A 13,530-nucleotide genomic window follows, 5' to 3' on the forward strand; every position below is an offset into this window, starting at 1 on the left:
ATCCGGGCTTGGCTCTTAGTTCCCAGCCGGCACCGAGGACCAGTTAGGGAATGCCGGCTGCCTTTGCCTGGCGCGCCAGCGTCCTACATTTAGCCGGGGCTGCTTGAAGAACTATCCTTATGCATATTTACTGGAAATAGTGAATGGAAATCAGAGCGATTGGGCTTCCCGTGGCGGGTTCAGCTAGAGTGTCTCCCTGGGTTTGTTTATGATAAATTGGGAATGAAGCTGTTCCGTTTCAAGAGCGAAAAGAGCTTTATCCCGCACCGCTTTAGCTGTGTTCCAGGTTATGCTCGTTTCGAACCTGACAAGAAAACTCCTGCCCTTGATCATGTGAATTAGTTTGCTTCTAGCTGCCCTTTCCAGGTCGGACGTCTCTTCCCTTAGAGCTCAAACCCATCTATTTCACTTGGAAGCAGACGGGCAGTTGGGAGCCCAGGATTTTCCTGACCTGGATAGGGATGAGAGGGACGTTTCCCGGACGGCTGCGGGCTCTTAGCAGAGCGCTGAAATGTATTTCTAAGAGAAGGTGGAGAGGGGGGGAACTTTAGAGCGCAGTCACTTTATTTCTGTTCACATGAGGCTGAAGTATACGTTTCTTCCCCCCTGTCACCCCCGCAACCTGACTAACGCCTTTTCCCCGTCTCTGTCCCGTTCCCCGTGTCCAGCCCCCCCTCGCCTGTCTCCCTGTGCGCGTAGCTGCCCTCCCGGGATGCGATGTCGCCCGCAGGCTGCGGCGGGGATCACGCGTGCGGCCGGCGGCGCGGAGGCCACCCCTGAGCCCGGGCAGCGAGGGGCGCGACATGCCCGCGGTCGCGACATGCCCTGCACCGACAGCAGCACCGACACCCGCGGCCCCTCCGGCTCCTCCCGCCGCTCCGTCTCCTGAGGCGCTCGGTACGTGCGGCCGCGCCCGCCGGGGGGCGCCCGAGCGCCGCGGCGCGGGGAGCTGCGGGAGGGGAGGGGGGGGTCTGTCGCGATAGTCGCGGCTCCCCCGGCACTGTCGGGAGGGACGGGAGGCGATCGGGGTGGGTTTGCTGCCGCGTTCCGCGCTGCGGCGGTGGGTGGGAGTCCCGCAGGGGCGCTGAGGTGCGCGGTTAAGCGGTCTGTGGAGCGCTCGTCTCCTCGTCCGCCCCGAGAGGAGGCGATGGTGCTGCCAGCCCTTGTCTCGGTGTGCGTTTCGAGCGGCAGACGGCCCTGACTGATGATGGAGATGGGGCTGGCGGGATGAGAGGGGAGATGTGAGAAGTGCCACCCCTGATTGGACAGCCCCGCCAGTGTGCTCTGTGTGACGCTTCGCAACAAGCTTGGCTTTATGTGGCACAGGGACTCCTTTCTTGCAGCTTGCGGAGAGCCAGTTATGGGGGTGGGAATCCCTCGGGGCACAGAAACAGAGGGAGATCTTGCAGAGTCAGACCTGCTCTCCCTCTTCTCTCTCCTTCAGATAGTTCAGATCACTTCTGTGCCTCATCTCTCTCCCCATCCTACTCTGTCTATATTCAACCCTCTACAGAGATTCAGTGAAGACATGAGGTAACCAGTGCAGTGATGCTCATTTATAGAACACCCTCCCCTTCAACACCAGGGACAACTTTGTGTCCGAGATCAGCAGTTCTGAGATGCTCAAGTCAATGCTGCATAAAAGGAGGGAGAAGAATTAAGATGGAATATTGTGCTTCTGAATCCGTTCCAGAGATGCAGTGTAGGCTTCCTTGAGCAGCAGCTGCCTAGGAGAGATCTTCAGAAATAAACCAGCATGATTTTGGGATGCTGTGAGATGTATGGAATATGTGGAGTGGGGTTTCCAGCAGACCTCTGACTCACTTGTCTCATTTTGAGCTAAAGTACCTCTCCCTGTTAGACCGTGACTAAATTTTAAATAGATGTTCAGGATGAAGGAATATAGATTTCTGTTTTACCTGTTTTAGTGCAGCAAGGTTAAAGAGAAGGATGATAATGTGTGTGGGTTTTTTTTTTTTTTAAATTGTCAGTAATTTTATTTTTTATTGGCTATCCAGGAAGAATGTTAATGGATCTTTTCTCTGAACTTGTGCTACATTTTTTGCTTTGCTTGTGGGAGACCAGCTGTAATACTGTCATTATCAAGCCAACTTTCTGAGGGGGTACAAGAGGCTTAAACTGGAACTAAGGTGAAGAATGCGTTATAAAAAGCTGCTAAAGTTTGCATTGTGCCCAGATGCTCTCTGTTTAAAACCTTCATTGGAGCTCTACAGTACATATTTCTTTCCTCTGTGTTTTTCTTATACAATGTGATCGCTTTTACAGGGGACAAAGCTGGCAAAGATGAGGAAAATTGGCTGTGCTCTCCTGGTACTCCAAGCTCTTCTGGCGCCTTTGGATCTTGTTCGTGGAGCAGAGAAAAATTATCCCATCCTGAACATTGCAGTGATTCTGGGAAGGACCAAGTACATAACAGAGAGAGATATCAGAGCTCTCTGGACCAGGGAAATGTCAGCAGACCTGACTGTTGATGTCAATGTAGTGACCCTTCTCGTGAACCAGACTGACCCCAAGAGCATCATAACACATGTTTGTGACTTGATGTCAGGCACCAAGATCCATGGAGTGGTTTTTGGAGATGACACCGATCAGGAGGCAGTAGCTCAGATTTTGGATTTTATTTCATCTCAGACTTCTATTCCAATTCTTGGAATTCATGGCGGGGCCTCCATGATAATGGCAGATAAGGTAGGAAAAGTTATTACAAGCTTTTACTAGTCTAATATACTTCATTGTGTTGGTCTCTATCATGAGTAATCAGTACAAGCAGTTCAAAAAAGATGTTTCTAATTATTTCTCTGTACTTCAAAAAAAGAAAAAATATGCATAGCAGTATCCTTGTTGATTGCTCTTCACATACTTGGAAATACTTTAAGGTTCATACCTGAAACTCATCTTTTTGACACTACAAAAGCAACCCTAATGAAATTTTAGTCTCCAGCACATTAAATGATGGTCAGCCTAGAAATTTTAAGAGCAAATATGGCACGTGGATGTAAAAAAACCCTCAAAATAGTAGGTTCATGAAATAATTTTACATCTTATCCCCAAAATCATAAACAGGTGTTCTGTGATGCTTACAAGAAATAGCAAGTGATAGACCTGAATGTGTCTGAAGACAACAGTAGTAACAGGACAATAATATTAAGCCAGACTGCAGTGATCCACTACAGTCTATAAATTAAGTAGTCTTGCACACTTGGACCAGCTCTTGTATTCCCTATATTTATTAAATTAGGTTTTTGTTAATTGGGTGCTTCTACTTTCCTGCTGTAGTCCATGCAAACCCATAAGGGGATTGCCTGAAATCTGGAGGTAATGACAGATTTGTTTTGTTGGAAAACATCTCTTTATGTAATCTCTTGTGAGACTGGAACGATAGAAGTGACTCATGTCTCAAGTTCTTTAATGCTGTAACAATTTTGTGGAAATTCTTGCTGGCACTGCAGCACTGATGTTGTGTGGTGATCACAGCTGCTCCTGAAGCAGGTGCTTAGCACCAGGCAGGGCTCAGCTCCGTGGTGTGGATTGCTGAAAGTCAGAGGAGCTCCCACTGTGGTGTAAAATAGAGAGTTCAGGTGTGGGAAGTCACTGGTTTTCCAGTACATGAGGCTTTTCAATGTTAATCGCAGTTTATTTCCTGATATTTCCATCCTTTAGGGTTTCTTATTAATAGAATATTATTGCTTCTCATAAATGACTTTCAAATAGGAAAGAGTTCTCTGAATACATCTGAGAAGGAAGTGGACCAGACGTATTTTGTGACTTGAGGGAGAAAAAGAAGCAGGAAAGTGACAGTGATTAGTTGTGATTGAGGAATCAGCTTTGAACTTTGGAAACTCTTTACCTCTGGAAAAGACTTTTTTTTCCACGGGGATAAGAGATCTGTTTCTCTTGGTATTTTGAATGGTCTTACTTTTAAAACTTATGTCATACAAGGAGAGGACAGTAAGTGCTGAATTATGGCAGAGATTCTGTAACAACGGCTTTGACATCTTGATTTATATAGAAAGATCATTACAGTCAATGCTACTGTCTTAGATACAATTGCAGTGACCAAGTTACAGAGGCAATTATTTCATGTGCTTTTAAATTACTGCACAGATTTACTTGTCTTTATAAAGCTGGGTTTATATGTATTTTGGACTTCTATTGATACATATTTCACTCACCTGTCTCTGTCAGTGTAAGAACACTTAAAGGTCTCGGGCAATGCTGAATCAACTTCCCCACTCAGTAGCAGATGCAGGATGTTACTGATACAGATCTATTTTTTACTTTTATATAGAAAATGAATAGACTATCTTTCTTTTCTGAGTGGGTTACTACTGTACTTTTGGTAGGCTAATATTGTCATTAGCATATGGCTGTCTTTGATTTCTAGGGATTATCACAGTTTGCTGATGAAACTTTTGTGATGAAATTTGGCTTCTAAGATTTCCACTTGGGAAATCAAAGTTGTCTTTTTTGTTAAAACAGTCTAACAGAACTGTCTCCAGTAACTTGAACTGGCTGAAGGAATTGTTTGTTCATGTAACTGGAAATGCTTTAATTTTGAACTTAGCCTGTGCAATGTGCAATGTCTTGCATCTGGGTTTGCAACATCGCAGTAATGAGACTTGCACGTGTCACTCAATTAACCACTCATTTAGGAATGAATTCCTGGGAGCTGAAGGTGAAATTCTCTGTACTGTCATAAAGGCAGGGGAGATGGAAGTCTGAGGGAAAGGGTCTGCAAATGTGAAGTCTTTAAACTCAGTCAGGATTTCAGCAGAAACAGATGAATGTTGGCTGAATTGTGAGGGTTATTAGTGTTTAAAATGTTCTGTTTTGTCTCATGCATTGGGATGTGCAAAAAAAGGTGGTCCCACTCCTGCCTGTGAATGCAGTTCTCTGACACTTTATTAAGGCCATTTCATTTCTATCCTTATCATATGTGTTCTGTGCCAGGTGGCTGTTATATGATGCTTAACTGTCCTAAGCTGAACTAAACTGAAGGCACAGATATGGGAACTCATCTCTAATGCTCTGTGCTGCTGAAGACTTTACTGCATGACTCAGAGGAGATAAGTTTGCCATATTCTCTATGGCTAATAAATACTATGTCAATGTGAATCTGGCGTGATGAACCATGCCTTTAAAAAATAAGAAGTTGTTCTAGGTTTCTAAAGATGAGAGATTCCCACATGTGGAGTTTGCAGTGATTAATGCAGGACATGCAGCTCTTGAAGCACTGAGTCCCTGGGCGAACACCTGCAGCGAGTGCTGTCTAGTCTAGACTGCCTCCTTGGCTGGCCCAGCTGGCTCCTCTCTGCTTCAGTTTGCTCAGAGTTTGCCTGCACCATCTGAGGAGAGACATTGCATGATTCAGACAATGAAAATAGGCATGTGAAGCCAACAAAACCAGAATGTTTTCTGAACCTGGCTGATCTGTTGTCACCTGACGTCAGTTGTCGAAGCCCTACCAACAAACCAATGTGGCACTCGAGGGTGTACAGCACCTACCCCATCCCAACTGTGCTGTAGAGATACCCTTTGGACAGTGCCACATGCTCTGCCTCCAGCTGACTTTGTCACCTGCTGTTGGCAGGAACTCTCTTGCCAATGAACTGCTCCTTGGCTTTGGTCCCCAGTTCTGCCACAGACGTCAAACATATTCAGATGTGGGATAGTCTACTGAAACAAGATGAGAATTGTGTGGGGCATCTGTGCCAACCTGCTGTGCATCAGCATCCCTTGGAGGATGCTGAAAACAGGCTGGCTGTTTATTCATCCTGTATCTCTTGACATTTGAGAGATCTCAACACAAACACTACTTAGGAACTGTTTTCTGACTTGGGTGTTTGGTTTCAAACACAGTTACCTCTGTTTCACCACACACTATAATTATAATGATAGCATTTGTCATACTTTTTGAAAACAGGACATCGTGGTTAGTTCTGTATCAATAGGAGGAAAAAAAGCCCCTACATATTTTAAATATCCAGTATACAGGAATACTTGGTGTCCTTGAACCACACTGCTTTTGCCTATTGCAGAATTAAATCTTTCGAACTTCTAATGAGAAGTCTTTCTGAAAGACATAACTTGAAGCATTTTATTGTTGTGGAAACACAGTTACAGTGCTAGTCAAAAGGCATTAAAGGTGAGGGTAATTTTCCGAAAGGGCTATTACAAAGTAATATTTTTTGAAATGGCTCTGGAAGTGTTATGCAAACTAAATAATTGCTTTTTGAAAAGATAAGTACTATATATTATTATATTCTAGAAGAGCAATAGAGGTTAGAAGGGATTGCTGTAGGTTTTCCAACCCAGCCCTGGCTCAGTGATGAGCTGACATGGAATTCAGATCTACTCAAGTTTTAAATATCTCCATGGATGTACATACACCACAGCCTTTCTGGGCAATCTGTTTCAGTACTTAACCTTTCTCACCATGCAAATATTTTCATTTTATCTCATTAGAATTTCCCTTGATACCACAGGCTCTTGTTCTTTTGCTGTGAGTCTGAGTCCAGCTCTCTCAGTGTAGTTGTAGGCTGCAATTACACCTCTCCTTACCCATCGCTTTCCTGGGGGAAAAGAGTTCCCTTGGCCCTTTCTTGCACCTCTAGACCTCTGGACTCGCTTGGATATATTGATGTCTTGTGGGGGGGGACCAAAATGGGATAAAGGACTGCAGATATGGCCTCAGGAGTACGGGAGAGGGGAGTAGTCCCTCCCGTGGAGCAGCTGTGCTCCTGCTAACGCAGCCTGGTTAGGCTTTGCTGCCGGAAGGGTGCACTGCTGACTCATGTTCAGCCCGTGTTGGGCCCCCCATGTCCTATTATATTTAATAAAAAAAATCTAACTGTGAATAAGCAGTGGGGGAAACTGCACTTTTAAATCTTGTTCGTTCTTTTGGTGGATATTTTTCAGGTACTTTACTGAAATACTTGCAGATGTTTGCATTACGTGTTTTTCTCAGCTCATTTATAGGTATGGCTTGGGATTGCTCTGTTTTTCCTCATTCCTGAGATGCAAAAACTGTGCTGCACTTGTGCAAAACAGAGCTCTGAACCCAACCTTGTAACTGTGATCAGAGCCCACCCAGACTCCTGGCTCTGGTACTGGGCATTTATGCTCCCTTATCCTTGTGTGACTTTGTCCACTGCTCCTAAAGTTCCTCCACAAATCTTACACCTTCTTTGCCAATAGCACAGTGACCATCTAAAAAACCAAATGGGTTCAAAACTCACACTTTACATTTGCACTGTGCATAGGTGTGCTTCAATTCTTATGCTTTCAAAACTGTTGTGATGAATGGCAGGGTGTGTGTGTGTGTGTGGTGTTGGATTTGTTTTTTCTTGTGGAATCTTTTCTGGAGATCATACTTGATGGAACGTGCTCATCAATTCCCACATCTTCCATATGTGTATAGATTTCTATACACATCTTCTATGTGTATAGGTTTCTGTCCAGCTCATTTAGTTGGCTTGTAAGAGCAGTTCTGTATTTTTTCTTATAGAAAGTCCTTAAATTTATGGTTTTCTAAAATAAATTCTCATTCCTGCCTTTCCTGATAACTGATATTAGCATGTGGATGGCACTGTACTTCTGAGCATGATACTGAGTTTGGCTTTGTTACTGCCAAAGACTGGAGGTTGAGAAATACTTTAGTGCAAAAATACCAGTATTCATGTAGCTGGTGTTTCAGGTCTAGAAATAGCAGCTTGCACTATTCTGTTGCACACTATACTTCCAGATTCTGACTCATTTAAAGAAGCAATTGAGTTTGATTTTCTTCCCCTCTAACTGTACTAATGCCCCTATAGGAAGAGTAACTTTCAGATATTCTAATTTTTATTTTGAGCTGCAGTAAAAATGTAGCATTGACCTCCCTGTAAATCTGTGTTTACTTTTCCATATCCATTCAAGTCAATCTATATGTACTTTTTAAGAAGATTCTTGTACATCCTTAAAGATTTTTAGAACTAGAATGTAATCTGCAGTTGTACCTTTTACACACACACGTAATAACCGCTGGTATTAAATGGTTAAAAGTCTGCTTGAGATCTGTCTTGCCAGGTGAATGAAGTGAGTAGATGTAATGTCTTGTGGGTTTTTTTCATCAGAGGCAGTTCTGTGTGAGGTGTTGGGATGGAGCCTGCTTGTTAGCTATTGCTTTTCCTGAACTGGCATCTCTAGGAGGAAGTAAAGCTCCAGCAGCTGCTGCATTTTCTGCCTTTGGTTGGATCTTGGAGCTCAGAGGAGCATTATATTAATGATGTGAGCCTTGCTTTCCTGCTTTCTCCCACTCTATTTCCTAAAGGATTTTCCTAGCTACTTCTGAGATAATTATATTATTCCTCATTCTCTTATCCACACGATTTTCCCCCTCTTAATTTAGCACAGGAGAGCACGGAGGACTTTCTGGAGTACTGGGAGAATAGACTTGAACTCTCATGGAGCTGGAGGGAGGGATATTTAGTTTAATTCTCCTCAGTAGAAGGTAGTTTTGAAAAGATTAGGAATTTCTGTAACTAATAAGCAGATTGTAGGAAATGGAAGTCTTCTGGAGGTTACTTGATTTTTCATGTAGTTTAGGTGTAGATAAATTCCTATTTTTTTGATAGAGTCAACAGTTTCAGCTGAGCTCAGAGTGGATTCCTCTAAACCACTCTTATTTAAGAGAGAGGAGTGCTTGGCTTCACTTGCATTTTAGTTCTTTACAGTAAGCAATATGTTTTCATCTCAAAGGCACTGTTTTCTTTCTCTTCAAACTGTTCTTACAGTTCTTGAAAATAGAAATCCATAAGCGCCTTTGTTTTGAGCAACAACATTTTAAAACCCCACTAGCAAGTCATTGCTGTAGATCATCCATGCAGTCTCTCCAAACTATTGCCTACCTATAGGTAATTATAACACAGCAGACTCCTGAGCTGTGAAAGTAGGACACCAGACCTTCAGCATAATTTTCTGCTTGCAGATATTCCTGGCGGCATCTTTGGAATTTGTTTTCCCAAGGACATTCTCAAATACAAAATTCAAAATTATTCCCTTTAAGCTACAAAATAACTATAGACTATTACAAAACGCATAGGACATTTCTGGCAATCCGAATGTATCCAGAGAACTTACCTGGAAACATAAAATAATGCAGTGAACAGAAGAGAAGGGCCTTTATATAATGTCAAACACATTTCATGTTTCATCTATTAATTATTTTTGAGAGGATGCTTAGACTATTTGATTAGACAGCTTATTAGTGGGATTTTATTTGTCTCTTATTTGAACTAACAATTTAATTTAAAGTATTTCTCTAACTTTTTTGGTCTTGCTTGGAAGAATGTGGGGTAGATCTGCCTGCATTGGTACAAAGGGCTTTGTACAGATGAACAGAAACTTTGCAGTCTGTGGCTGGTTTTATTTTTTACAAATCTGTGGTCATCTGCTTTGCATGTACTCTTTTCTTCCCCTCTTCCCTCCTCCCTCTTCCTCCTCTGCCTTCATTCTTCCCTGGAGCTATGAAGTTGTGTGGATTTTACTGAGGGAACCCAGCCTGGATTGTCACCACGCCATCTGTCACCATATTGTTTGCTTAAATCCTTGAGATATTTTCTTCTGTGCTTCACTGCAATAAATACATAAAGCTGCAGCAGCATCATTGGCTATTTATATTAGATTTAGGCTTAATGTCCTTAGGAGAAAACCCCCGTGGTTGTATTTGAGGTGCATGAGCTACAGGCAGGGTGTAAAACTGGGCATGGCTTAATGCTGAGTGCAGAGCTCTGGTTACACAGTGTGTTTTCACCTTCCACCCAAGGGCCCCTCTGCCTTCTCAAGATGAATGCCCAGCTGGGGGTCTCATGGCCCTGGAGAGGCAATACTGCTTGGGGATTATGCTCTGGTTCTCCCCATTCTTCCTAGGGAAAGATTTTGTGCTCTTCTGTAAATGCAGGATGTATCTTCCTCTGTCCTGAGACTCTATATATGGGGTCAGGGAGAAGTAGAGACTTGCAGGCTGTGTGAAACCAGAGCTGGAAATAAGGTTGGTTAGAAGGGGAAATGTTTTGAAGAGAAACTGAAGAGTGAAGAAGATATATTATACTATATATGTAGTATAAACCCCATAAATATATGTATTCTATAATATATTATACTATATATGTACTATAAAAGCTGAACAGCCAACAGGAAAACCATCTTGTTTCCTAATATGCAAATATGATATTCCAAGTTGCAGATGGAGGTTGCTTGGTGTCCAGCAGCTGTAAATTTGTAGTATGCAGTTAATGTTATCTCACCTTTCCCAACAGAAATTTCCCCTGTGTTTTCCACACATGTGAAGCGTGAGTGTCTGGAAGGAGGAGGTGGTTCTGCCTTTCAGCTTGAAAATTATGTATCCCTTGATCTGAGTTTTGGTTAAGCTCTCTTGGAGGTGCTTCACTACTAGATGACTTCTCAGTCAGTGTTTTAGGCTTCCTGTCTCCATCATAGGTTTGGGACAGTAATTTCCTTTTAGGCTTTTAGTGCAGATAGGCTGGACTGTTTCCTTGTCACAAGTTACTTGCTGCAGCACGACTGAGAACACCAATGCTGGTCTTGCTCCATGGCCTCTGCTCAGTGTTTGTTCCTATTTATAGCCTGCCTTTTGTGCATCTTGGAGTAAGGTATTTCTATACACACGTTTCATTCAAAGGGTTGTTGTGTTGGAGGCTGCCTATATTTTCCTTTTGTTTTCTTTTCTTGACAATGGTTTTTTTTTTAATGTCCTAACTTTTGGTTCAAGATTTCTGCCAGTAAGTTGATTGATACAAAGTTTTGTCTATTTGTGCTGTCCAGCTTGCCTCTCCACATGATCAGAACTAGCACTAGGACTGCTTTGTTTTCACTACATTGATTTTGTGTCTAGTGGAGACACTGCATATGTGGAACCACTGTGAAAGAACAGGGATTTTACAGCCACCTTTCGTCTCGACACAACTTACAATACAATTAGGAATGACAGTTATAATTGAATAAAGAGAAAATAGAATTACCGTGATCTAAGTTGCTTTTACGAGTTACAAAAATATATAATTACCAGATAAATTACATGTTATTTTTTGCGTGCGAGGCTAATTAAGAATTCTGAGTAAATTGTGATTGGCAGAGGCATCAAAACTGTATGAAGCACCTAATTGGGATGAGAAGGCTTGTGAATTGATCATAAGAAAACAGATGCAAAAACTTTGAGAAGTGTCTGTGTTCTAGTCAAGTACCACTTAGGATGCCAACCCCTCCTCTCTCCTTTCTCTGTCTGCATTTTAGCTGCTGTTGTCTGCAAAAAGGCTGATATTTCCTGTTGTGGGATCTGGGTTCTGGAGAAAGAGGTTTGCTTAGCATGCAAAACTTTAAGCTCTATCCCTTAACAATGTAACAGTGAACTGGTACAGAAGTTGTAAAAAGAAAAATATGCCTTCTTCACCTGTTCCTAGTCTGCCTTTTCCTTACCCAGTCCATTCTGTGTGCAAACCTCTTTCACCCAACAGCTGTTCCCAAACACCCTCCTCTGCTGTCCCCACCTGCACCCCATCTATTTGCTGTTCTGCTTTATACTTGACTGTCACTTTAGAGTTAGGGTGGTTTCCCCCCCCTTTTATTACCTTCACTTCTAGCAGAAGCAAGGGTGGGTAGGAGAGAATACACCTGTCTGCCTAAAATTATGTACCCCTGAATATTAGAAATATTGGGACTCTTTCAGTGTACACAGAGCACAGATGAGAGCTGAGCTAAAATATGATTAACTGGAGCAAATTAAAATTCTCTGGATCACAAGAATAAAGTAAAAAACTGTTATGAATTTAAGCCAAACCTGTTTCTATTTAATGAGCAGAAAACAGAGAAAGGTACAGAAATTGAACCAGGTGAGGTAGGGTAATGTTGGTAGAGAGCTGAAGTAGTAGTAAACCAGGAATAAAAATTGCTGATGAACTGATCTTTGTGAAGAAAGTAGCGTGAGAAATCCAGATTTGTTTGAAACTCTGGACAGTTTTTACAGATTTTGTGCAATTATTCTTCAGTCTTAAGTCATTCCTTCTGCATTCATTGAGTAGCTTTACATACTTGTACAGAGGGACACTTGCTTTTCCTGGTGCAATGTTGAGAGTCTGGGCTGTTGAGTATCTGAAAATTATTGTATCAGAATGTCTACTTGTATCCATTCTAGTGTAATTTAAAATTTCCCTACTGCTTTTACTTTCTCCTTTATAACCTCTGGGACAGGATCAGTCTATAGGCTTTCCTAAATATAAAATACTCCTTTCTTTTGCTTTGCAGTTGGCTGGCTACTGATGTCATTCTATTTAAACATCAATTTCTATAGGAAATGGAAAGATTTTTTTTTTTTAATAATTATTTCATTTGTAGTAATAGATGTTCTCTTTTCTACCTGTGTATGAATGTTCTCAGTTGAGGTGCCTTGTGGACATGCCTACTAACTTGCTTTTTTTAGGAACTGGGATCTGGAAAAAATACTCATAATTCCCTTTTTATAACTTATTTTCAATTCAATTTTTCTGAATTTCACATCTCCTATTAAAGCCTTTAGAATACTTGGGGGCAGGACAGACTGTCAGGAAAGATATGTGAAAGCAAATTCCCACAGAGTTAGTTGCTGATTCTGCAGTCCCCTCTGCATATGAATGTGTTTTGCTGTTGTTTTAAAAATACTATTCTGAGTCTCATGTTCACTGGCAGTTACTACTAAAATTGTAATTATGTGCACTGAGCACAGTTGTGGATCATGAATTACATAAATGCTGATGTTGTCTAAATGACTGGTTGTGTCAGGAGGCTGAAAGTGAGGAGTGTCTTCAGAGAACAGAGCACAGGGAAGAGCCAGACAAGGATGGCTGCAGCTCTTTGCAGGGTGAGCTCACTTGTGGAAGAAAAACACAAGTTTGCATGATCCCCTCCCCACTTCAGATTGTCTAAAGTAAAAAAAAGATCTTCACAGCCATTTCTAGATATACTCATCCTGTCATTGCTACCAGTCTTTACGATTTTAAAAGTAGCATCGCACATTTTCTGCCCTTTCTCAGGATACAGGGCTTAAGCTTCAATCTCTTGCTTTCCAGTTGTTCTTAACTATCCACCACTATTTTATAGCCTAAGAGTAGCTGGAATATTTCCAATGATCAGTGAAAAAACAACACTAAATAGAAAAATCTCACATTTTAACATCCTGAACAGTTGCTCAGAAGCTTCTCACTATATACAGATATTTTCCAATTCCCATTTTCTCATAAAAACACATTCTCTGAATAAAAATTTAAATGAACCTGTGGGAAACTTATATGGAGCCAGCTGTCACCTGCAGCATGTGTGCCTTTAATGGTCACTGAAAGCCTTACTAATCATTTTTGTGTGCTTGTTTAAGTTGTTTTCTTTCTGGTTCCCTATATGGGATGACAGCTGGCTGGAGAGGAGCTAGTTTGTGATTTACCTTTTTCACACTGTGAGGTAGAGATCTTAAAATAGTGAAAT

The 13,530-nt window shown here is 42.0% G+C and overlaps 1 protein-coding gene across 4 annotated transcripts in view; it reads left to right on the plus strand.

Moving 5' to 3' along the window:
• Positions 1-840: 840 nt before the first annotated feature.
• GRIN2A (glutamate ionotropic receptor NMDA type subunit 2A) overlaps positions 841-13,530 on the plus strand; it is a 171,421-nt gene continuing 158,731 nt past the window's right edge. For all 4 annotated transcript variants that reach the window (XM_051792228.1, XM_051792319.1, XM_051792393.1 and 1 more), the window contains exons 1-2: positions 841-897; positions 2,287-2,709. In XM_051792228.1, coding sequence (XP_051648188.1) covers positions 2,305-2,709 — 405 coding nt within the window. In that variant the 5' untranslated portion in view covers positions 841-897; positions 2,287-2,304. The remainder of the gene's footprint in view (positions 898-2,286; positions 2,710-13,530) is intronic.

Source organism: Manacus candei, unplaced genomic scaffold (assembly GCF_025592945.1).
Source record: "Manacus candei isolate 608988 ecotype Guabito, Panama unplaced genomic scaffold, ASM2559294v1 h1tg000002l, whole genome shotgun sequence".
Lineage (NCBI taxonomy): Eukaryota > Metazoa > Chordata > Aves > Passeriformes > Pipridae > Manacus > Manacus candei.